This window comes from Haemorhous mexicanus, chromosome 2, assembly GCF_027477595.1.
Source record: "Haemorhous mexicanus isolate bHaeMex1 chromosome 2, bHaeMex1.pri, whole genome shotgun sequence".
NCBI classification, from domain to species: domain Eukaryota; kingdom Metazoa; phylum Chordata; class Aves; order Passeriformes; family Fringillidae; genus Haemorhous; species Haemorhous mexicanus.
Window position 1 is genome coordinate 25,199,045 of NC_082342.1, and position 23,099 is coordinate 25,222,143.

General features: G+C 40.3%; 1 protein-coding gene and 1 long non-coding RNA gene across 7 annotated transcripts in view; one reads left to right on the plus strand and one right to left on the minus strand.

Annotated features, from left to right (window-relative positions):
- Positions 1-2,383, minus strand: part of DCBLD2 (discoidin, CUB and LCCL domain containing 2) — a 46,652-nt gene extending 44,269 nt beyond the window's left edge. The window contains exon 1 of one of the 4 annotated variants that reach the window (XM_059837923.1): positions 2,021-2,383. In XM_059837923.1, the coding sequence (XP_059693906.1) occupies positions 2,021-2,180 (160 nt within the window). In that variant the 5' untranslated portion in view covers positions 2,181-2,383. The remainder of the gene's footprint in view (positions 1-2,020) is intronic. The other 3 variants (XM_059837924.1, XM_059837925.1, XM_059837926.1) reach the window with 3 other exon arrangements.
- A 6,963-nt stretch (positions 2,384-9,346) lies between these two features.
- Positions 9,347-23,099, plus strand: part of LOC132323087 (uncharacterized) — a 29,867-nt gene continuing 16,114 nt past the window's right edge. The window contains exons 1-3 of one of the 3 annotated variants that reach the window (XR_009485242.1): positions 9,347-9,715; positions 16,316-16,462; positions 17,273-18,146. This is a non-coding gene — a long non-coding RNA (uncharacterized LOC132323087). The other 2 variants (XR_009485241.1, XR_009485243.1) reach the window with 2 other exon arrangements.

The window sequence follows — 23,099 nt, forward strand, 5'->3', positions numbered from 1 at the left end:
AGACAGCAGCTTCATTTCTATATGGGATTCCTTACCCAAATTGGAATTATGCCAGCATTTAGAGATACAGGACATGGGCTCCCCAACCTTCTCTAGAATAAGGTAAATGAAAATATTTTGGCAAGGAAACAGTCCCTCACTAGCAGAACTGTTTTCAGAAACTCTAGCAGTTTCTCATATTGAAGCATGTATTCAACAATACCAGAGTCCCCTACCTTACAACAAGCTCTGCTTTTGTTAGCAAATAAAATGAAGCTTGTCAATAGAAAGGTTCCCCTCCTGCTCAAAAGTGAAACTTCAGAGCTAACTTTAGGCATTACCACTACAAACTGAAATTCTGGGCAGAAGCTCTTTAGCAGTTACCCTAAGTACAGAAAGATGAAGTCTGACACATACCTAAAAGCCTGCTGTCCTTGCAAGCTCCTCTTGCTGCATGGTCCCATCACCTATAACACATCCCTGACTACTCAGTGAACCAGTTTGACTCAATCATCTGCACATAAATTATAACTCTCCCCTACCCCCACAGTTATTTCAGTCTTCTCCTACAATAACAAACTCAGCCTGCTCACCAAAAGGTCGCACAAGTGTCAGGTCAGCACAAGCATGATGCTCCTACAGCATGAACTAACACTTTGCTGCTGCCTGTCTCATCCAGCAGCTACCTTCAAAAGACTGGTTATTAAAACAGCTCAATTTCCTCTCAAAAGCAAATGGTCTTCCCGAGCTCCATTATAAATTACAAGAAAACAAACCCAGCTGTGTCAAATGCTTATCAGCATTTGATTTGGAGGTGTATAGGAACATAAATGCAATTAGCTGGAAATAAGAGGAAGAGGTCCACACAACTACCTTGCTCTATGGATGCAACACTGAGCTTCTCCCATTCAATTAATTAATTTTAATTAAATGTTTAATTTAGATGCATAAACAGTAAAGTGCATATAGTTCCTATTTCCTTTATGCATTTAAATGCAGCATTTCTGAAATTCAAAAATATTTCCATCTCTGAGATAGAAAGAAAAAGTTATGTGACAACTTAAAATAGTTTCTGAGGAGATCCTTCTGAACGGATACAAGACCAGTGCAAGAAGCAAGTGGAATTGAAAACCACAAAACTAATCCTCCCAAACGCCTAAGTGAGTTTCAAGATGCTGTTAAAACACTCACTCCCACCACTTTGTCCCAAGCACATGATCAAAGTGACAGTCACAGTGGTATCCTCTGATCTTCTGCCATGAAGCGACCAAATTGCGCCTTGTAATTTTCACAGTGCTCAAGCCTGCTCATTAATTCCAACCGAGGAGAAATCTCGTAGATTTCTCTAAACAAAAAACCCCAAACCAAACCAAACCAAAAAACCACAACCCCCCCAAACAAAAAATTCCCAAAAAACCCATTTAAAAACTCCACAAACCCCCACAAAAACAAAACAAAACAAAAAAAAAAAAAAAAAAAAAAAAACAAAAAAAACACACACACAAAAAAAAAAAAAAAACCACCCCAAACCAAACCACCAAAACCCAACAACGCCTACTACTCTGTCACACGTTCCGGACTCTCACCCCTATATACGCTTTGCATACTCTCGGGCGAGTATAAGTTTATTTTCACAGCAAACAGAATGTCCCCTTAATCCGCCTCCTAGCTCACACCGAACACTTCACAGCCTGCAGAGGGGGTCACCCGCGGGCCGGGCACGCCGAACCCCACACAACCCTGCCCTGCCCCAGTGCCCCGAGCTGCCTCCACAGCCCCAGCTCCCCGCCGAGCCGCCGTCGCGCCCCGCCCGGGTGAAGCCCTCCTGCCGCCAGCTCCCGGTAGGAGGGCGGGAGCAGGCAGGAAAAAAATGTTTCTTGTTTAGTTCTGGGATTTGTTTTTTTGGTTGTTTTTTTTTTCAAAACAGGGCTCTTCTCTCGCCCTTTGAGGGCCAGGCCGGGAACAGATTCGGCGTGAAGGGCCGTATGCCGAGCGGCGCCCCCTCCCAGCAGCAGAGCCCCGGGGGGTTGGTTTCCCTTACCCGGCCGCCGGGGCTGAGGGGCTCGCCCGCCGCAGCTCTCGCACCCACCTTTCTGCGCCTCGGTACTCCGCAGCAGCAGCAGGAGAAGGAGGAGGCTAGGGCGGAGCAGCAAGGCCGCCCGCCGGATCCCTGCGGGGAACGGCCGCCCCGGGCTCACCATGCCCCGCGGCGTGGCCGGCACGCCCGGCGGTCCCAGGGCATCGCGGGCTGCGGGGCGGCCGCGCTGGGCCGCGTCTGAGCGGTGCGCGCCCGCCAGCCCACCCGATCCCCGCGGCCGCCCAACCTCTTCCGGGGGCGCACGGGGCCGTCGCGCTTCCTGCCGCCCCCTCCGCCCCGCACGGCCGGCCCCAGGCGCCGCGGAGCCCCGGGCGACGGCGGCTCCGGCACGGCCCCGCCGAGCGTGGGGCCTCCTCCGTTCCAGCCCCGAGCCGCGCCCTCCCGGGCCGCCTGCGCGGGGCTCAGGGTCCCAGACTGAGTCCCCGGGACTCAGCGGGTACTCAGTTCCACCTCCGACCTCCTCTGCGAGCTGGCTACGAATATTTCACTTTTTTGAGCTTCTTCCCCCTCTCATAGTAGAGATTAAGACAAAATTTCTGGGGAAAACTCATACAAAAGCCCTTGGAAACAGGAGTATTGCTGTTGTTAATAGAAAGGATAATCTGGTGTCATAGTGGTCCACACGCAAATGTGAATTCAGCTCTAGACGTGGGAGGGTTTGGCAATGAGGTCCCAAGCCATTGCAGCATTAGCCTTTGTCCCCCAGCTTTTGAACACACACCATGTGTGATTGGAGAGCTTTCCAGCAGTTGCACTCTAAAACTTGTCTTTAGGAAAAAATTGTTCTCCCAAACAGCTCTACATCACAGATACTGGTTCCTGGCCAGGAGTGTCCAGTGCTGGCCCCACCAAAATGGCAGGAAAACCGGCTCAGGAGCCAGTCTTACCCAATCCACAGAGTTGCTTGAAAAAGTATTTAGATTATGTTTAGTAATTGTTTTAACATTAGTATTCCTTATTAAGATGCTGAAAACTGAACTATGTCCAATTCAGTGCCTATAGCTTATTTAGGGCTTTGTATAAGGAATATTATAGCCTGTCGGCAAAGAAACACGGAGGGCATGACCTTTCCTTCCTTGAGCATATCATCCATACCACTTGTGCCAAATCACAGAGGATTCCAGAATAGATATGGATGCTCAGACTAAAGACAGAAGAATTTTGTTACAAGTTTTTTGTTTGGCCCATACTTGTGCCACAGCTACTAGAAGGTGGCTTCTCATATAATTAGGGAATGATAAACATGAGCATTTTAGAACATTTCATATTTTTCCCCTTTTGAAACCTTTTAATGACATGGGAATGAAAGCAAAGTCAAGGAAGTGTATTACAGATGAATCTTTTTAGTCATCTTCTAAGACGTAATAGCCACCAAGACATCCTGCAACACATAATGGAAGGTGAATCAAAAATAATTTACATATGTCGCTTTGTCTTTCATTCACCAGACACAGAAGTTCACGCCATAGGTCACCTGAAGCAGTTATATCACTATAATAACATCCTTTCTGTACTACAGGGACCACATTCCTAAGATCACCAGTCATTGGTATTTGCTGTGTACTGGAAAAATCACTCCTTAAAAAATATATAGCTTAATGGTGCCGTGCATTAAGAGGAGCATCTGAACATGCTACATGTAATTCAGGTGGACCTGACAGAGGTTTCCTGTGTTATGTTCTGTTGTCAAGGTATTTTGTGAACTTGATTTAACTATTCTAAATTTAGGCCAAATTTCCTAATCATTCTTAGAAGTTTATCCCAAAGCTACATTCCCTGACTACAAATGGTTTTTGTGAACCGTAGCTTACATGTTTTGCAAAGGGAGCACCACCATCCTGACAGAAGCAATGATAAACTATTAAAGGGTATACACCTTAAAAGACTCAAAGATTTATAGAATCTACAGGGCCCAAGGATTACCAATGCAACGTTTTGAAAGACTTGTCTTATTACATGGTTTTCATGTAATAGAGCGATCTGAAGAATTAGATAAGCCCAGATGGTAAATACAGCTATCAGAATCTTCCTTCTGAGAAGATTCCAGTGCAAAATGAATTTAGGTACACCAGCTGCAGAGTACTGCATATTTTGGTCTGTGAGAGTTCCCAGGCAGCTCCTCTGGGGCAAAAAATTGTGTAAGATAGACAGGATTTTAGTTTGTGACTAAGAACTGTCACTCCTATCAAATCAAAATGGATAAAAAATTAAAATGTTGTTGGAAGCAAACACAAATATAATGACATATAATACCAATTTCATAAGGCAAATTGCCAATACCTCTTACGAAATCAGGACAAATACTATTTTTTAATATGGTAAGACGGAAGACCAAACCAACTCCTTAGTGCTGATAGAAGAATGTTTTGCCAGCTAAGCATTTCTCTAATGTTTCCTTCCCATTGTGAGTAACTTTTAGAGATAACTGAAACTATCATCTCCACCTGGTTCTCTCATTTCCCTCGAGAAACTTCTGAGTGCTGGGCTTTTTTTCCACCATAGCTCTATAGATTTTACATTCTTTTGTTGCATTTCAAAAGTTGAATTCAGCTGGAGGGCAGGGCTGCTATTCAGAGAGAGCTCCACCAGAGCAATTCCAAGGTCTTGTATCTGGGAAGGAATGGCCCCATGCAGTAGTACAGGCTGGGAGCTATTTGGAAGCAGAAAAAGACCTCAGTGTCCTAGACGACAGTTTGAATGTGTGTCAGGACTGTGCCCTTGCAGCCAGGGTGGCCAACAGCGTCTTGAGCTGTATTAACAAGAGGGCCAGGGGAATGATCTTTCATAACACCTCATCTCATTACTGTCACTGGTTTGAGGCTCCCTCCAGTACAAGAGCAGTATTGACACATGGAACAGAGTCAATCAAAAGGCCTCCAAAACAGTCAGGGGTTGGAGAACATGATGCATGTGAAGAGGCTGATAGAACTGGGTATTTTCAGCTTGGAGAAAGGAGACCTTCTTGCTTCTTACCTGACTGCAGGACAGGACTGGAAAATGGAACCAGCCTCTTCTCTTAGGTGCACTATGATGGCACAAGAGCCAACAGACACAAATTGCAGCACAGTAAATTACATGTTCTAGGTAAAAAGGAAGAAGTATACCATGAGGATGGTCAAACACTGGACTGGGTTGCTCAAAGATGTTGTAGAATCTACATATTTAGAGATGTTCAGGACTCCTTTAGCGCTGATCAACTTGATCTGATGAGACCTGTTTGAGCGAGGAGTTAACTAGATAACCCCTGAAGGTCCCTTCTGACCTGTTATGACTGTGTGATTCTAAGGCACCAACTATAGTTCCAGGTCTAGATGTTCTAGAACCTAGCTTTTGTTGCTTTTGGCAACTTTTTTTCATCTCATTTGGAATTCCTAGGTTTTGTTCTAGCTTTCAGTAAAAATCATTCTACTCCTCTCTTTGCTCTCATTTTTTCTTTGCTCCAGTTTTTATTGCCTATCATGCTGATTATTTTTTAAGAATAACAACAAAGTCTTAGTTGCAGAATGGGTTTAAATTCATCCTTTTAGAAAGGAAAATGGGTATTGATTATATATGATTCACATCAATGTACATAATTAGTCTCATCCTCAGAAACACAATTATAAAGCCACCAGTATATATTTACCTGAGGTTCATTATTAATTCACTTCAGATAGGAGCCTTATGACTGTACATAAAACACATTTATTTGACACTCTAGAGTTATTTCGTTGCTGAGTTGTTTGTGTTTTTGAAAGGGAATAAACACTTAACATTTAGTTCTGGATTATTTTAGTAAGAAACATCTTAATTTTACTGTGCTGAAAGTCATTAACTGGGGAAAACAGTAGCATAAATTCCAAGAATAATTTCTTTTTTTTACATTTTTACTACACTGTATATATGAAACAATTCAGGGATGCTGGTGATAAGAAAAAAAGCTCTTTTTTCTTATTTAAACACTGTAAATAGAGACGTATTAGGGAGGATCTCTTACTGTCTTCTATTCTTGAACAAGTTCATGTTTAACAAATCAATGGCCAGTACTACTAAGATCCTTCAAGCAAGAACAGTTAAAAGAATATGAAAGACTAATTGTATCTTACAACTATGGGGTTTGCATGCAAAAGCACTATATCAAAGCATTGAGCAATTTAAATTCTCAGGCTACAGTGAATCCTGTGGCTCAGTGAAAACTGAAGGAGGAGCCTATGATTACTATAGGATTAATTAAGCACTTAAGCACAGGTAAAATTTTAATCATGGCTGTAGTTTCTGTGGGAATTAGGAGCATACTTAAGTCTGTATCTATTTTGCTTAATCAGGAACTATGAATTTTCAACTTCAATTATTTCCATTCATTTCCTCTCTATTTCATAGTTAAGATACTGCTCTCCAAATTCTCTTCAATGTATTGCATTTTTGTCAGGATTTAGTTTTGTCTTTTAGCTTTTCTTCTTGCATGCAAAGCCCAGTTTGAAACAATCTTTCATGACTTGCACCTGCTCCAAATTCTGTATCTTGTCTTTATTGTTCTAGTTCTCTTCTCTGCCTGCATTCTTATTTGTTATTAGCTCTGAATTGATTTAGTCACTATAACAGGTTGAATCATTATCTGGTTGACAATGATTTCTGCTTCCAACCTCATTGACCAGTGGCAACTAGAAAAACTTAAGATTTCAGGCTCTTCAAATGCTGCAGCTTTTTACTGATACATTTACATGCTTGAGGAGAACAGATCACATTTATGATGAGCAAAATAATTAAGAGCACCCTTTCCTTTGTCCTTTTGAAGGTGAAAGACAGGAATTAAGTGTGGTATGTTTCAGGGCTTTGTATCCAGTCTAAAGAAAATACTATGTCCATACGTCACTGTCAGAGACCAATGTAATGTTTAGTTGTAATATATTTCTGCCTAATGCTGTCTACAGGGGAGCCTAAGATGTCAACAGAACCTTGAGGTGAGACTATAATGTGACAACCTGGGACCTGTGAAGACAATGTCTGGAAGCTGAGGTCCGAAAGGAAGAGCTTCAAGCAAATTTTCTGTTTCAAAAAGAGATGCAAATCAGATTGGTAATTTCCTTAGCAAATAAATTAATTTGTTTCAAGAATTTGTACTTTGCCTCTTCCTAATATTGTGACTTGGGGTATGAAATTGTTAATATCAGCTCTTTCTCTTCCAGATAAAGAAACTGGAGAGAAGCTTGATTTTGTCTGATCTTTTGTTGCAGTCCCACCAACACAAACTGAGCTGAGCTGAGCTGCAACCATATCAGCACAGTGAAGAGTAAAACAAACTGCAGTTTGAAAAGAAGAGAATCAAAATGTGAAAGTATATTCTAGAAAGACCAGAATAATAATGGAAATCTTGATATCTTTTGTGCAAATTTAAGTAATGAGCTGCTGATGGAAAGCCCTAAGTTGTGCTGGTGAAACTCAGAGCTAGAACTGCAGGCAAAAATGACTCAACTTCAAACAAATTTGTGTTGCATTTAACTGAAATAGCAGGGAATTATAATGGTAAATGGAAGAAAGCCTGAAAATATAAAAATCTTTAAAGGAAATATTACATCTTGATAATAAAAGCATACAAAAATATTAGAGCTTTTGATCAAATGTAAAGAAGAAATAGGATTGTTTTATGTGAGATCCAAGTTTTCTGCACAGGGCTAATTCTTCTCTCTGGAGAACCACATGGCCAGTTACTAAAAAATCTACAAACTTGGGAGGTTTTATTCTGCTATTGCAAACACTTGGATGCTGGCAAGCAATGACTGTGCAAGGATTTCAAGAGTCAAAATCCAAATTAAAAAAAAGAGAGATAGATACAGATAAATGATGCTACAAAAGGGTGGGTTTCTAGCCCTTTTGATTGGTGAAATTATTTTAAAAGATTCCAAAATCAACCACAAAGTTTGATAAAAACAAAGATAGAAGACTCCCTGGCCCTGCATCTTCTTTCAATAGTATTGTCTTTTCAAGCCTAGTTGTTTCGGTTTTTTTTTTAAATTTGTGACTGGTAATACTCAGTTCCCCAGTCTCTTTGCATTTTCAAACATAAGGGGCAAATGACACCCACTCCTCTTGAGGTGCAACACCACAACTTCTGTGCCAACACAGGCCCTGAAGTGTTCTTTGGGCAAGACTTTGTGAGAAAGATGTGAGTTGTTGGATGAGATTGCAACCTCATAGTATCAATCTCTCCTGTGAATGAGATAGGAGTAATACAAATGTTAGTGAAAATGGATTTGGAAAGACTCCTGAAGAACTTGGACAGTCAGTTGCAGCAGATGGGAAGGAAATGTTTCACTATATCATAGCTCATGGGCAAATGTAGAGGGAAGGAGTTACCATGTTGAGTACCAGAAGGCTGGAGCAGTAACTCACAGGTGTCCTGAGATGAGGCCCAGCAACACAGATGTGCAATGTTTTCCTGGGAAGTCCTGGACCAAGTGTGTATCTGCAATAATTCTGTTAATGCACAGGTAGAGGAAGCATGGCAACCCAGCTTGCTCTAGCAAAAATAAAAGTTAAGGAATCCTTGTCAAAAAGGTTGAGTAAGTATGGAACCTATACTTCTGAGTATATTTCTAAATGTTAAGAATTAAAGCCTCCAGCTGCTTGTTAGTTGAGAAGGAAAACAGTGTCTTTCCAGATATAAATATAAATAAATATATAAAATATATACATAATGTATGCAATGTATATTTTACATTATATAAAATAATAGGTATAATTTTATATACATATACATACATCTTTAAAATAAATATAAAATAAATACATAAATATAATATATAAATATATTTTAAGTATTTTAAGCAGAATGGCTCAGCAAAATGTTGTAGATCAGGAGGGTCTTTTCATTAGGTTGGTAACCATTAAGTACATCATGATTACATCTCAGTGTAAGATGAAATCTTCCTGTTTGGAGCCCAGTTCAGTCCACGAGAGTATCAAAAATTGGGGTGGCTTTGGTGGTAAGTTATATAATGAAATATGAGGTTCAGTCTTTTAAACACCTTCACAGCAATGGGAGAAAGGAGGTGAACTAAAAGAAGCCTGAGACAGAGTAAAAATTTTCCAGGTTCCAGGGTAGAAATCCATTTTGATTTAGGTTAAATGTACATCTTTTAGTTAAGCCTTGGAATCTTAGCTGTTTAGTCTGAGCTCGGGAAAAAAATTGCTTCAGTGAAGGGCAGAGATAAGGGGGGGGGGGGGGGGAAGACAGGTCAACTTGGCCTAAGAATTCTTTCTGATAACAAAAGAACTAGCACTAAATGTCACTCGAAGTCTGTAAAATGAATATGTATGAACCTATTGTGAAATTGTATGCATATGTATTTGGGGAGAAAGATAAAAAGGGGACCTGAAGATCCCAGAAGTACGCATGCCTTTTAAGGGGAGTAATCCCCGCATGCGTTCAGCGCTGCAATAAACATACCGGCTTTACAACTCTTACAAAGTTGTGGAGTTTTTGATTTTCTCCGCAAAACATTCTGGCGAGCCAGGCAGGAGATTCCGTCTCTGTCCCCGCAGGGCAGAAGGGATAGAGGGACCTCCTAGGCGCGCCCCGGGATCTTCCCGCAGGAGCTCCGCTGTCCGCTTTGCCTTCTGCGGAGACAGACAAGGACCTGCTGGCGTGCGGAGGATTCGGTCTGTATTAAGAGGACCCCCGGGGGATAGGGAGGCTGAATAAGTCACTCAGAGACGTCTGAGTGCTCAGCCTGTGCCTGCAGGCAGACCAGTCGATAGAGCGACTGAGAGGCGAGAGTTCACTGTCCGATAGAGCGGCCGCTAGCAACCCTGGGGGTGGGTTCGAGTGAACTCGTGTTTGTGTGCGGTGTCCGGACACTGTATTGCTGTGTAGTTAATGCATTGTGTGTGTTTGTAATTGTGTGAGTGCATGGTGTACAAAAGGAGTATATCTACAGTGCGGGGGAGTTTCTACCCGCGACTGAAGGGGCCGAGTGAGGCCTGAGGCACCGGCCGGGGCAGGCTGTGGGAGCAGGGAGTGCCCTGCGGTGACGTGGAACAAGTGGAGAAACGTTGGTCAAGATGTGCATTGTGTTTAAAGGTAGTGAATTGTGTAGATCGGGCACATTTTAACAGTGAGTATGAGCTCAGAGAATTCCGCTACCCTGGTAGTTAGACTTTATCTCTAGAATTTTGCTGTGCGCTGTTATTTCGATTGTTTCCAGAGTGTGTGAAGACCAGAGGAAACTCGTGTAAGTAAATGCTGAAGTGTATTGTATGCTGTATTGTGTTGAGAAAAGTGGGCACTTTGAGAGATATGCCCTTTCCCGGTGAGTTTGCGTGGTTCTTCCCCCCACATTGTGGTAATTTGATGCTCGAATTGCGTAGTGGTGTTTGTGGAGATTTTAAAATTTTGTTTGCAACAAATGTAGCATTTTACACAGAAGAACTAGGGTATGGTGATTTATGTTTAACTGTGGTAAAAAGAACTAAAGGAATTCCAAGAATTCCCCCCCCCCCCCCCCAGCAATTCCAGCCCTGACTTGTGAATTTGAGATAAGGGGGGAGAGCGGTGTGTGTCTGTGTTTGTGGGCATATCAAAGTTTTTGCTGTAACAAGCACAGCCTATTGCAAGGCAGTAAAGTGTCAGTAAAAATGCTTGAATTAGATTGTGAGAGAAGAGAACTAGAAAAAACTGAGATTTTGTAAAACAGAGTTTAGATAGAAGAGATGAATGAGTTTATGAGACTTCAGTTAGTAATATAGTAAGTTTGAACTGGAAACAGCCCGCCGTAGAGGTTAAGTGATAAACGCCGAAGTGATAAATGGAATAGCTTGCAAGCAATTCTTGAGAGCTTTTGGTGCATTGAGAAGCTGGCACCTTGTGTGCAATGCAGATTTCTGTGCCTTAAGTGTAAATTTAAGGTTCCTGATCAAGCCAATTCAGAACTTGAGATCTTAAAGCTTATGTGTAGAGGATCACATCTAGTGCCTGCCACCTGAAGGTCTGTGTGTGTGGGAAAAACTGAGAAAAGACGACACTGTGAGGCTTGGGTAGAAACAAGATTGTATAAAGAGAAAGAGAATATGAGAACTAACCAGAGCAAAGAGGTTCCTGAACTAGCCCCTTTGGGAGGGGCTCACTGGGAGAAAGCTGTCAGTAGGGGCGGCTCCGAAAAGAAAAAGATTTATAATACCTTATTATAGTTAATGCTGTTTTAAAATAAGAAAGGAAATGAAATAAAGTCCCATATGTTGATGTAGTTTTATTTTAAGAATTCACCCAGAATGGCAGAGTAACTGTGGGTTCAGAGCTCCCTCTGACCTACTGGTGTTAGCCCTTGAAAAAGAAAACAAAGCAAAGAGAAAGCAGATGAAACGTGTTGTTCAGCATGCAGCATAAGATAGCAATGTATGAAGTCAGAGAAAGTTTATCATACTGAAATGCAAAGCGATTACAGCTCGCAAAATAAGTACTTATAATTTATTAAAGACTTCTCCTAAAGTAAAAGAGGATAAGGAGGACTTCCCCAAAAGGGAAGAGGACTCAGGCTCCAAAGGTATACCCATTCACACCCATCTCCCTCCAGGCAGTTCATCCAGAACTAGGAGGTAACAAACCCCTCTTTGCGAGGTAGTGAGACCAGAAAAAAGGAAAAGGGTGAAATTTTAGTTGATACAAGAGCTGTATATTCAGTTTTAAATAAAGCTTTAGTACCTGTGGAGAACCATGGGGTTATAGTGTGGGGAACAACTGACCAGTCTGAGCAGGCATACTTTTGCAAATCTTTAAAGTAACATGTGTACTTAGAAGCTTTTGTATATGCCCAATTCTCTAAACATTCTCAAATGAGGGGTTACTCTGGAGGCAAATGATATAAAGATGTTAGGCTTAACATTAACAGCCATTGAAATTAAGAAAGAAATGAGTAAAGAGTTATTAGAACAAGTATTTTCAGAAGTATAGGCTTCTGCTGTACCAGGGAGGGTGAAGAATGCACCCCTTCATAGTAAAAAGGCTTAAGAAAGGAACACAACCAGTGAGAATTAAGCAGAAAAGAAGATAGGGAAGAAATCAGCCCAATAATCAATGGTACCGGATTGAGGGTTGTCAATAAGATAACAAAGAATTTATACCCTGTAGTAGCAAATCCATATACTTTACTAACTTGTTTAACACCTGAGCTAACCTGGTTTACTGTTTTAGACCTGAAAGATGCCTTCTTTTGCCTCCCTATCCAAAAAGCCAGCCAGAAAATTTTTGCATTCAAATGAGAAAGCCCTGAAAGCAGTGCAAAACCCAGCTCACATAGTCCATGTGCCTCAAGACTTCAAAATTCCCCCACTCTGTTTGGGAGCAACTTGCAAAAGATCTGGAGTCCTGAGAAGCTCCATAGGAAGAAGGAAGGCTGTTGCAGTACGTGGGTGACCTTCTAGAAGCATGTGTGGCCTGGACGGTAAGCCTTTTGAATTTCCTAGGACTCCAAGGATACAGAGTATCAAAGAAAAAGGCACAGGCAGTGAAACAGAAAGTAATCTACCTGGGGTATGAGGTGAGTGCTGGGCAACAGACTCTAGGGCAGGCTTGCAAGGAAGCCATATGCCAAACCCCAAAACCCCAGACAATAAAAAACTCTGAAACTTCTTGGGCATGGCAGGGTGGTGCCGGCTGTGGGTTTATAATTATGGACTGCTTGTCAAACCCCTCTATGCTCTTATTGCCAATGGAAACAGAGATCTCCAGTGGACGAAAGAAGCCACACGGGCCTTTCACCAGCTAAAAGGTGCCCTCATGTCAGCTCCAGCCCTAAGACTTCCAGATGTAAGTAAACCATTCTTTCTATTTTCACATGAAAAACAAGGAATTGCCTTGAGAATACTTGCCCAGGACTTGGGTCCATACCGGAGGGCAGTTGCTTACTTCTCTAAGCAACTAGATGCAACAGCCAAAAGATGGCCAGGTTGCCTCAGAGCTGTAGCAGCAGTCATGCTGAATATTCAGGAGGCACGCAAGTTTACCCTGGGACAAAAATGACTGTGCTAGTGTCCCATGCAGTGTCCGCAGTACTGGAAGTAAAGGGTGGCCATTGGCTTTCACCACAGAAGTTCCTGAAATACCAGGCCATCGTGGTAGAGCAAGATAATGTAGAGATAGTGGTGACTAATATTGTCAACCCAGCTTCCTTTCTCAGTAGAAATCAAGGGGAAGCAGTGCACCACGATTGCCTGGAGACCTTGGAAGCTACCTACTCCAGCCGCTTGGACTTAAAGGACACTCCTTTGGATGATGCAGAGACCTGGTTCACTGACAGGAGTAGCTACGTTGCCAATGGAAAGCGACATGCTGGGTACGCAGTGACCACCTGCAGAGAGGTAATAGAATCCGGACCCTTACCAACAGGCACCTCTGCACAGAAGGCCGAGATAATTGCCCTGACCCGTGCCTTAGAAATGGCAAAAAGAAAGAAGATAAACATCTACACATATTCGAGGTGTGCATTCGGAGTCGTGCATGCACATGGAGCCATCTGGAAAGAGAGGAGACTTCTGACCTCACAGGGAAAGAACATCAAACATGCACAAGAGATAATCCAGCTGTTAGAAGCAGTTCAGCTGCCTGAAAAGGTAGCAATTATGCATATCAAAGCACACCAAAGAGTGAGCTCAAAATCAGAAGAAGGAAATGAGCTGGGGGATAGAGAGGCAAAGGAAGCAGCAAAAGGTGAAGTAACTGTTGAAGGAGCCCTAATTCCAGATGGACAAATTTCCCTTGAAGGTAAGCCAGAATATAATAAGAGAGATAGAAAATTAATTGAAGATCAAAAAGGGACGTATAACCAAGAAGGGGTGGGCTACCATTGAAAAGAAGCTGGTAATCCCTTCCCATTTATTGTGGTCACTAGTTAAGGGAAGAGCACCAGAAAGCACACTGGGGAATAGATGCCCTATACACCTACTTGACTGAAAGAATAGTTGCTAGGAATTTATATGCCGCTATTACTCAGGTGACCCGACAGTGTGATCTTTGCCTCCAGACTAACCCCAAAAATACCCCCAAGCCGAAACTCGGTCAGATTGGGAGAGGCCATGGGCCTGGACAGCAGTGGCAAATTGACTTTTCAGAACTCCCAAGGAAAGGGGGTTATTGGTATTTATTGGTATTGACAGATACATTTTCAGGGTGGCCAGAAGCATTCCCCTCCAGAACTGTCAAAGCTCGAGAGGTGACCAGGATGTTATTACAAGAAATAATACCACGCTTCGGAGTTCCAGCCATAATATCCTCGGACAGAGGATCACATTTCATTTCCAAAATAGTGCAACAGATTAGTAGCCACCTGGGCATAGATTGGGAACTTCACACTCCATACCGCCCCCAATCAAGTGGCCAGGTGGAGAAAATGAATCATTTGATTAAGCAGCAGATTGTGAGACTTGGGCAGGAGGTTAATCTACCCTGGCCCCAAGCTCTTCCACTGGCACTATTGCGAATCCGAACTAAACCTCGGGCTAAAGAAAAGCTGAGTTCTTTTGAAATGCTTTATGGAAGACCCTATGGAATACAAAAGGGAATGTCCACCCACATTGGGGAAGTAACACTAGCCACCTACATGGTAGCTTTAAGCAAACAGCTCAGAGAAATTGAGAAACACGTGGCTGGAGCTCGGAGCAGAGAGCTAGATTGGCCAGTACATAACATACAGCCTGGAGATTATGTATATGTTAAGTCTCTTACTGAGAAAACTTTAGAACCACAGTGGGAGGGACCGTTCCAGGTGCTTCTCACCACCTTCACCACAATCAAGATCAAGGAGCAGAATGCCTAGATCCATCACTCTCGAGTGAAGAAGGTCCCAGAAGCCCCCTTGGAGAGTGACATCAGGAGACAATGAACTGAGACTAAAGCTTACACGGGCAAAAATGAGTATATTGTAGTCGGGAGTGGTTCATACTTTCACTTGTAGAATTGTTTTGTATATATTTATAACTGATCTTGCTACTTTAGAATTGGAGAATACTACAATGAGTAGCTATGTTAACATCCCTATCAAATGTACATGGCAAAGCATTAAGAGACACCTATTGTCGTAGGAGTCTGCATTAAGTAAAAGAATTTACTTATTTTCTAGGAAAGGGGGGAATGAGACAGAGTAAAAATTTTCCAGGTTCCAGGGTAGAAATCCATTTTGATTTAGGTTAAATGTACATCCTTTAGTTAAGCCTTGGAATCTTAGCTGTTTAGTCTGAGCTCGGGAAAAAAATTGCTTCAGTGAAGGGCAGAGATAAGGGGGGGGGGGGGAGACAGGTCAACTTGGCCTAAGAATTCTTTCTGATAACAAAAGAACTAGCACTAAATGTCACTCGAAGTCTGTAAAATGAATATGTATGAACCTATTGTGAAATTGTATGCATATGTATTTGGGGAGAAAGATAAAAAGGGGACCTGAAGATCCCAGAAGTACGCATGCCTTTTAAGGGGAGTAATCCCCGCATGCGTCCAGCGCTGCAATAAACATACCGGCTTTACAACTTTTACAAAGTTGTGGAGTTTTTGATTTTCTCCGCAAAACAAGCCCTTCTTTCAGCATGACCATGAAAACCTCCTGCAGCCTCTCATTCAAGCTCTTACGATGAGAATCAATCAGCAACATTGAAGTGCTTCTTTTATCACCTCCAGTATCCTTAGGCAGCAATAGCACCTACATTCTTATGTCAGTGAGTGGTGTTCTCTAGGATGTGTTTTATGTTTCAGTAATGATTTATGTTCAATCTGCTGTAATAAAGGCCAGATGATCAACTCTGTTATGCAAATGGAAGCACGGAAGCAAGGAAGCAAGGAAGTCCTCAACTTGAACTGGCAGAAGGAACAAATGCCATTCTGTTCATGGTGCTGCTTTTCTTCGTCCCTTGACCTTTCAGTAGCTATTTTGCCTGCAAATTCTTGTTCAAGGGGAAGGATGCCGTCAGTTGGAAGTTGATGAGTCCTCTTAGAAACCACTTCATGTCACAACTGAGACTGATAGTAAACGTGTCCAGTAACTAAAGGCCTTGTTACTTTTAGACTTTTACTGGATCTAAACTCTCAATATTTTAAGCAAACAGGTGGGAATGAATTGGTTTTTAAGACAGAGGCTTATTTTAATAACATGCAAGTAAATTGGATACCTATGCTTAGGGAAAGAAATACAATCTACATGTAATTAACAGGAAATATACTTAATACAGGCTATAGTTTAGTTATATTTATATGTCATTGTTGTTTTACATTTGTCTTTCTAGAGATATGAATGAAATATTGAACTAAATATCAGTCATACCCTTCAAAAGCAGACAGTGACTGTGGACCTCCAGGGCTGAATCCATTCTCTTCAGCATAAGCTAAATAACCAAGCTCCTAGGCACTTGTGAGACAAGAACAGTTGTAAAGTAAGTTTTTCCCCACCAGCAGACTCATGTCAATATAATTGTGTCATTCTTGCTGATGTAGTTTACATTCAAACATTGTATGCCATAAAAATGATAGTATAATACTTCTGATATTTAAATATTACAAATGCTAAAAATTATTTTATAAAATCTGTTTTGAAGATTTAATACTGGGTCTTAGAGATTCACTTGGGAGGCAAGCCCTGAGCCTTAGGCTGTAAGATCTGAAAGCATTGTGAATAATCATATATTGCATCCACTGAAATAGATTCAGTTTTCCCTGCATGTGATTAATGCATGCATTTTTGATTTTCTTTCTTCTTTTTGGCGAAGATGAAGAAAGTATTCTGGGGAAAAACAAACACCCCACGTGTAAATTGACAGATTGATGTATTGATATTTGTATATATACATATAAAATTAATACATTAGTAAATTAAATAAAATTAATAACTCAGTTGAATTTTCAGAAGGTAGGGAGATAAGGAGATAATAATTTTATTTCTATCTGTGAGAGTAGCACATTCAAAATCTTTTACCCAGGACAGCAAATAATGTAAGCTTGCAGCCTCCATTTTTTAATGTAAAAACTCTGGTTCTCAATACATTCTGAGCTTTGGGAAACTTCATATGTGACTTAAAATTCATGGCAAAATGTTTATGACATTTGTATCAATGCTCTTGATTCTCTTCTGCCAGCTGTAGTCCTCCTTCAGTGGATTAATTTCTAAAGTTTAGCCCATGTTGGAGAAAAATGCTTATGTATGGCTTCCTATTCCTTTTCTTGCTAACATTTAGTTTTCTTCCTAGGTCTACTACCCAGGTTTTTTTAAAGAACATTTTCCTTCTCACTCTCTATTGAGCTTGAAGTTTGTGGTTTCCATTTCACACCTGAAGAGAGATTTGCATGCCTAAAACATTCTTTTTTTGCGTCTTATTGCCTTGATGAAAAGACATTACCTCTCCCTACAGCACTTGCCTGCATGTGTCCTGAGAGAAAAAAATGCAAACTGTAATGACAGCACCCCACAACTGGCTCAACTAGGAAACCCTCACAGAAAAGATTACCCTTAGAGTGAGCCAATGTTTTGCCTAGTCTGACATGTCAGGTTTTGACCCTGTGCTTCCAATATAAAGCCCTCCCAGAAGAATTGAATCAAAATATCTCAGCTTAATCAACATCATATTTATGTATAAAACAGACTTATTGAGCTTTTGGTAAGTGACCTAGTAACAAAAGCAAGGTGTCAAAGGATTTACCCTTTCATACTCAGTGTGGGCCAACAAGCCAATATATCATCTGCGTTGCAAAGCAAATGAACAATGCTGAGACCATTAATCAGCTTGTCCAAGTGAATAAAATTTCAAAAGCTGATGTAAAAGCTTGGCTTTCAAAGCAAACATTTCATGTGGATCTGCATGTCCATCTAATGATGGATTAGTTAACCCTGAGAGATGAAGAAGACTCCAGCCCTATGTTTGAGGGGGCAATGTCTGTAAATCTGACTAAGTACAGAGAAAGATTGTAAAGAAATTAGAGATATGGGAAGTAGTTTTACAAAAGTTGGTCGCCTGCCATTGGTGTCTCAAACTTCAGTGCATGATATTAAACACAATGAATAAAAAACACCTTGTTTTGAGTCCTATCCACAGGCTGCAAGTTGTGATTAAATGTATGTTTTTTTCATTCACAGAACTGTTACAATGCAGGTAGCATTTTTTTTCTTCCTTTCCCTCCTTTGCTGGGCCATGGAGAGGAACTGTACCTCAAAGAGAAAAATTACCTGGAATTATTTTCGGTGGAATAGATCAAAGCAGTGCAGCAGCAATTTAAATCTGGGGTTATTTTTTGAGTGAAAACTGAGGAAAAGTCAGTAAAGGGACCTGATACTTCCTTATTTAATGAGGAGTAGAACATCTGTCACGGAAAGAGAAGGTTGGGAACACAGACACATGGAAGCTACAAAGAGAAGTTACAGATGGAAAAAGTCTCTGCTAGCCAGCTTAAAAATGTAGGCCCTATTCTATTGCTTTGTCAAACCTGCTTTTAAAAGTCCAAGACTTTTCTGCTTCCAAGATTCCCTTTGGAACATGTCTCTAGACTGTAGTGTATTTTGGTTTCAGTATATTTTTTGCTGATATCCTTTTTTTATCCTGAATTTCTTTCCATAATTACTACACTCCTTTGGAATACACTAAAAATTCATAATCCTCAGTAACCATCACCGTCTTTTTTTAGGACCTGATTCTCTTATGTCCTCTCAGAATATCATGCCCAAAACTTACTCCATTGGAAATTATCAGGATTATTCAAGTGGCAGGGCTCTAGCCTCAAAGAATAAAGTGGGCATTACTGGAATAGGTAAAATGTGTCTTTAAGAAAACTAAGACAAATGTTTTTTCACTGTGGAGAAAAGACTATATATTGAATATATCAGTCTCTTAACCACTATAAATCAGAGACTGGGTAAAGAGAGTGCCCATCAGATGAACTGAAAGATGTGCTGTTCTAATAGAAGAAATATATTACTTTTCTGTTGTATTGTTTTTCATTTATCTTAGGAAGGAAAAAACTTGAGAATTTACTGAAAAAATGCTACTGAGTAAGGAATGTGTCTTTGCTCCAACTGGCTAAAGGACAACAGTAGCATAAAATAATTTTGGGTCTGAGGATTATGAGTTACATCAGATCAATATAAATTAAATTATTGTAAATAACCAAAAAGAAGCTTTAGAATAAAAGGGAAGAAATTTTATAAAAGAAACAGAACCATTTGGAGAAGTAGGGTGAACAGGTTGGGAGTCCTGAATGTTGAGAAAGTTTGGGAGGATTGGTAAATAGGAGATTTAAAAACACTCAATAACTCTTAGAGAATGAATCTTACTGTAACTGGATGAGCAGCTACCTGAAAAAATATGTTAGAAATAAAAAAAAACTTAGGAAAAAATCTGCCTTGGAGATGAGAAAAAAATAGCAACAAAGTATGAATTATCAAAAGACAAAAAAACCAAACAAATAAACAAAAAAAACCCCAACAAAAAAAAACCAACAACGGAGGTGGCAGGAGACTTTATTTATTTAAAAAATTGATCACTGTGCAATGTTAGTAAATCAGAAGTTACTGATTATCTGCCAAAGACACCAAAAGAAAATGGGGGCTATTTTTTCCATCTTGTATAGGAAACAAACTTCTGTATTTAACAATACAGAAAGAACATGTTGATGCACTTGTAAACTTAGTATAGTATACAAGGCTTTAGAACATGTTGCTAAGGAAAATACTCTACAAGGCATAAAAGTAGCAAAAAATAGAATAAAATAGAGTTTGTGTTTATAAAAGAAACAGATTCTGCTGCCATTGTTTTAGACAGAAAACAGCTTTTTTTTAGGGAAAGAAAATACTGTGAATTTATGACTTCTGTAAAGAATTCTCATACAGTTCATAAATTAAAGTGGAAAAGCTATGAAATAGCATAGGAATCACCTGACTATGTGAATACAAATGAGTATGGTAATAGCAAGAGGATTTGGCAAGGAGAGTAGGGGAAAGAGAGAATGAGGATTTATCACTGAAAGTTCAAGGAAGATTGCAGAGACATCCTTCAGGACTGTTTATGGAACTCAGTATTATAAAATACTCTCATAGATGGCCTTGGAACAAAGAATAGGAGGAAATTAATGAAATCTGCTGATGATACAGAGGGAAGCATTTTCAGTATAGTGATAAAATTGTATAAGGAGCAGGAAAAGATTATCATACAAGAAAGATTGCTTTATAAGTCAGGAGTAATAGAAATGTGATGAACTACAATTAAAAAGACTAATAAGAATTTCTCATTTAAGTTGACAATTTATCATTTGAAGGCAGGAACAATGACCTGCTTGCTTGGTTAATGGCCTTACTATGAGATATGACTGACAGGAAGATATGAAAAAGACAAATGTATTGCTCAGCTAAGAGATTAGATATTTTAACACAGATGAAGAAATATTAAGTTAATTTTACTTAAAATAAGAGAAATGTCTCCTGGAATCGGTCGCCATTATTAAAGGAATTAACTTGATCTGAATTGGGTACACAGAGAACACCCTCAGAGATGGGGTCCTAGGCTGCTCAGGAGACTGGATTCTACATTCATGAAGAACCTATTTGGATAAGGTACCAAAATGAGTGATGTTCAAATGAGCAAATATGTAAGGTCATAGATAAAAGGAATTTGTTCTTCACTGCACAAGATGGTACTGGCAAAAGCAGAGGTAAAGCATTTCTAAAGATTTCTAAAGAGCAGAGCAGGCATTTACCAAACTGGATTTCTGATATTAGAGGTGCAAGAAGATTAATTATGTTTTTAAAGGACTGTCAACAGTTTGCAAGTAGATTTTTATAAAATATTATTATAAAATAAGGTTTATGTTTATATTGTTTATAAATCTTATTACTATAGCAGCTGATTGCACTTTGTGGACCTCAAGGTATTTTATACAGAACCTCACAACCTTTTTTCCCTGCAATTTCTTCCAATGGAAAGCAAAAAAAGCAAACAGGAAGAAAGACTTTTAAAGTTGGCACTGCTGTTTAGGACTGAGGAGCCTACTTAAATACAGACAGTTTGAAACACTCCCTATGACCTCAAAAAGCTGTAAGTAGTGTTTAGCTTCCCCTCAGGCTCTAGTGAATTCACTGCTTGTTCCTTGACTCCTCAATACCTCTTTGCATTGTTCTGTAGAACTCCCACTCCTTGTTATAGTGCTCATCAAAGTTCAGCTTTTTCTGGTGAGGCTCAAATAGTTCTTGTCTAGGGTGTGTTTAGGCACAATTTTGAGTGAGTTTGGAAATTCTGTAACATCTTCTGACTATGTCTGAACATGGTCTACTGATGATATCAGATGCCCCCTTGGCTTTTCCCTTCCCAAGGCAACAGGTCCCTGTTTTAGCTTTTTTGACCTAACTGTATGCACTCTGAGAGCTGCCAAGTGTCCCCCAAACACCCACTAACCTAATCATGGTCGGACAATGACAGCTCCTCCAGTGGAGCTGTGCTAGTCTGGAATGCCATCAGTCAAATTTGGGATTCCTAAAATCATGGTTAGAAGAATAGAGACATGTCCATAAATTTGCTTTCACATCACAAACTGACTCTTAGAAAAGCTCCAGCAGAGATGGGGAAGGTAATTCAAAGACATGCCCTTGTAAACTGCAGTGCCAAGCTCACTGAACTGGACTGCTGGTGATTAACACTGCTTGATTAACAGTGATTACTTCCACTCTGTTGGTTTCATCTTCCCCTCCTTGGGCCCCACAGTCTTTGCACAGTTGTCCTGGTGTGATGCTGTGGCTGCTGTTTCTATAGTCTGTTCCCAAGGTGAGGAAGCACAATGAAAAGGTAACCAATAAATAGATGTCAAAATGAAAATAAAATGAGAAAAGAACAATCTGGGCTTCTGTTATCACCACAAAATATTATCAGAAGGGAGTGTGAATGTATCTCAGACCTCCTAAATGAGAGTTGCAAATTGAAATTTAAAATAAATCTTTTAAAAGAAGTCAGATTTAAATAGAACATAAGATCTGATTAATTACAAATCATCATGTTAGATGTGTACCTAAGAACTCAGTATGAAAGATTCTGGAATATTAGAAATCTCGCAACTCTTTCATTTATATTTTGATGAGTAAGAGTTTCTAAAAAAATATTTTGAGCATGGACTCAAAAAGTCCAAAGAAGCTCTTCAGTTTCATACTCTTTATAAAATATTTTTTTTCATATTCAGCTATTGGCAGTTACATTTGCATGACAAACTTCTGTAATGGTTGGAGGGGCAGCCTGGTCTTATGGGATGATATGACTAGAAATCAGAGTTAGAGGATTACTCTGCAGTGAGATGGTTAATTGTTCCATTTATAAAGAGAAACTTTTCCTTTCCAAATTTGCCTTCAATCCCTTCCAGATGATCAGAGCTCATCCTTCTAACAGTTAACACTAAAGCATAGTTCAGTACACTGATGATGCTTGGCTGGCACTGTTAGAGGTATTTTGATACTCATACACACTTGAATGTTACTCAGTCTGTAAGCTATTACCTCCCATTTTCTTGGGGTTTTTTTCTTTTTTTTTTCTTTTTTTTTTTTTTCCTTATCAGGAGTTTGTGCATTTGTTTGTTGGTTTGGTTTTTTATCTTTTAATCACAGCTGTTGCAACTAGTGTTGTGATTTACACCTTCTGGTGCAGTTTCCTGTTCTAGAATCTGTGTTCATTTACTAGATGTCTGCAAAGTGCCCACTACAGAGGCTTCCCTGACAACTTCCAAATTCCTTCCCATTCCCTTTTAGATAGTGACTAATAAAAAGCAAGAGTCAAGACCATAAATCTTCAGCAAATTCCATTGCTATGGAATCAAGATATACTCAAGGCTCTGATAATATCTGAGTATTTTGTATATAATTTTGTTTCTAGACAACTGCACACAGGGTCAGATGCCTTGGGAGTTTAAATCATTGTGTTTCCTATGCATTATCTAAGTGAGGAATTGCATGCAGGCACAGATTGCCTCCCATGTTATCAGGAAGCATCTTGAAATTTGACCTATGTTTGAGAATGAACTTCTCTGCATTGAATTTCTGATGTAGAAGTCCTG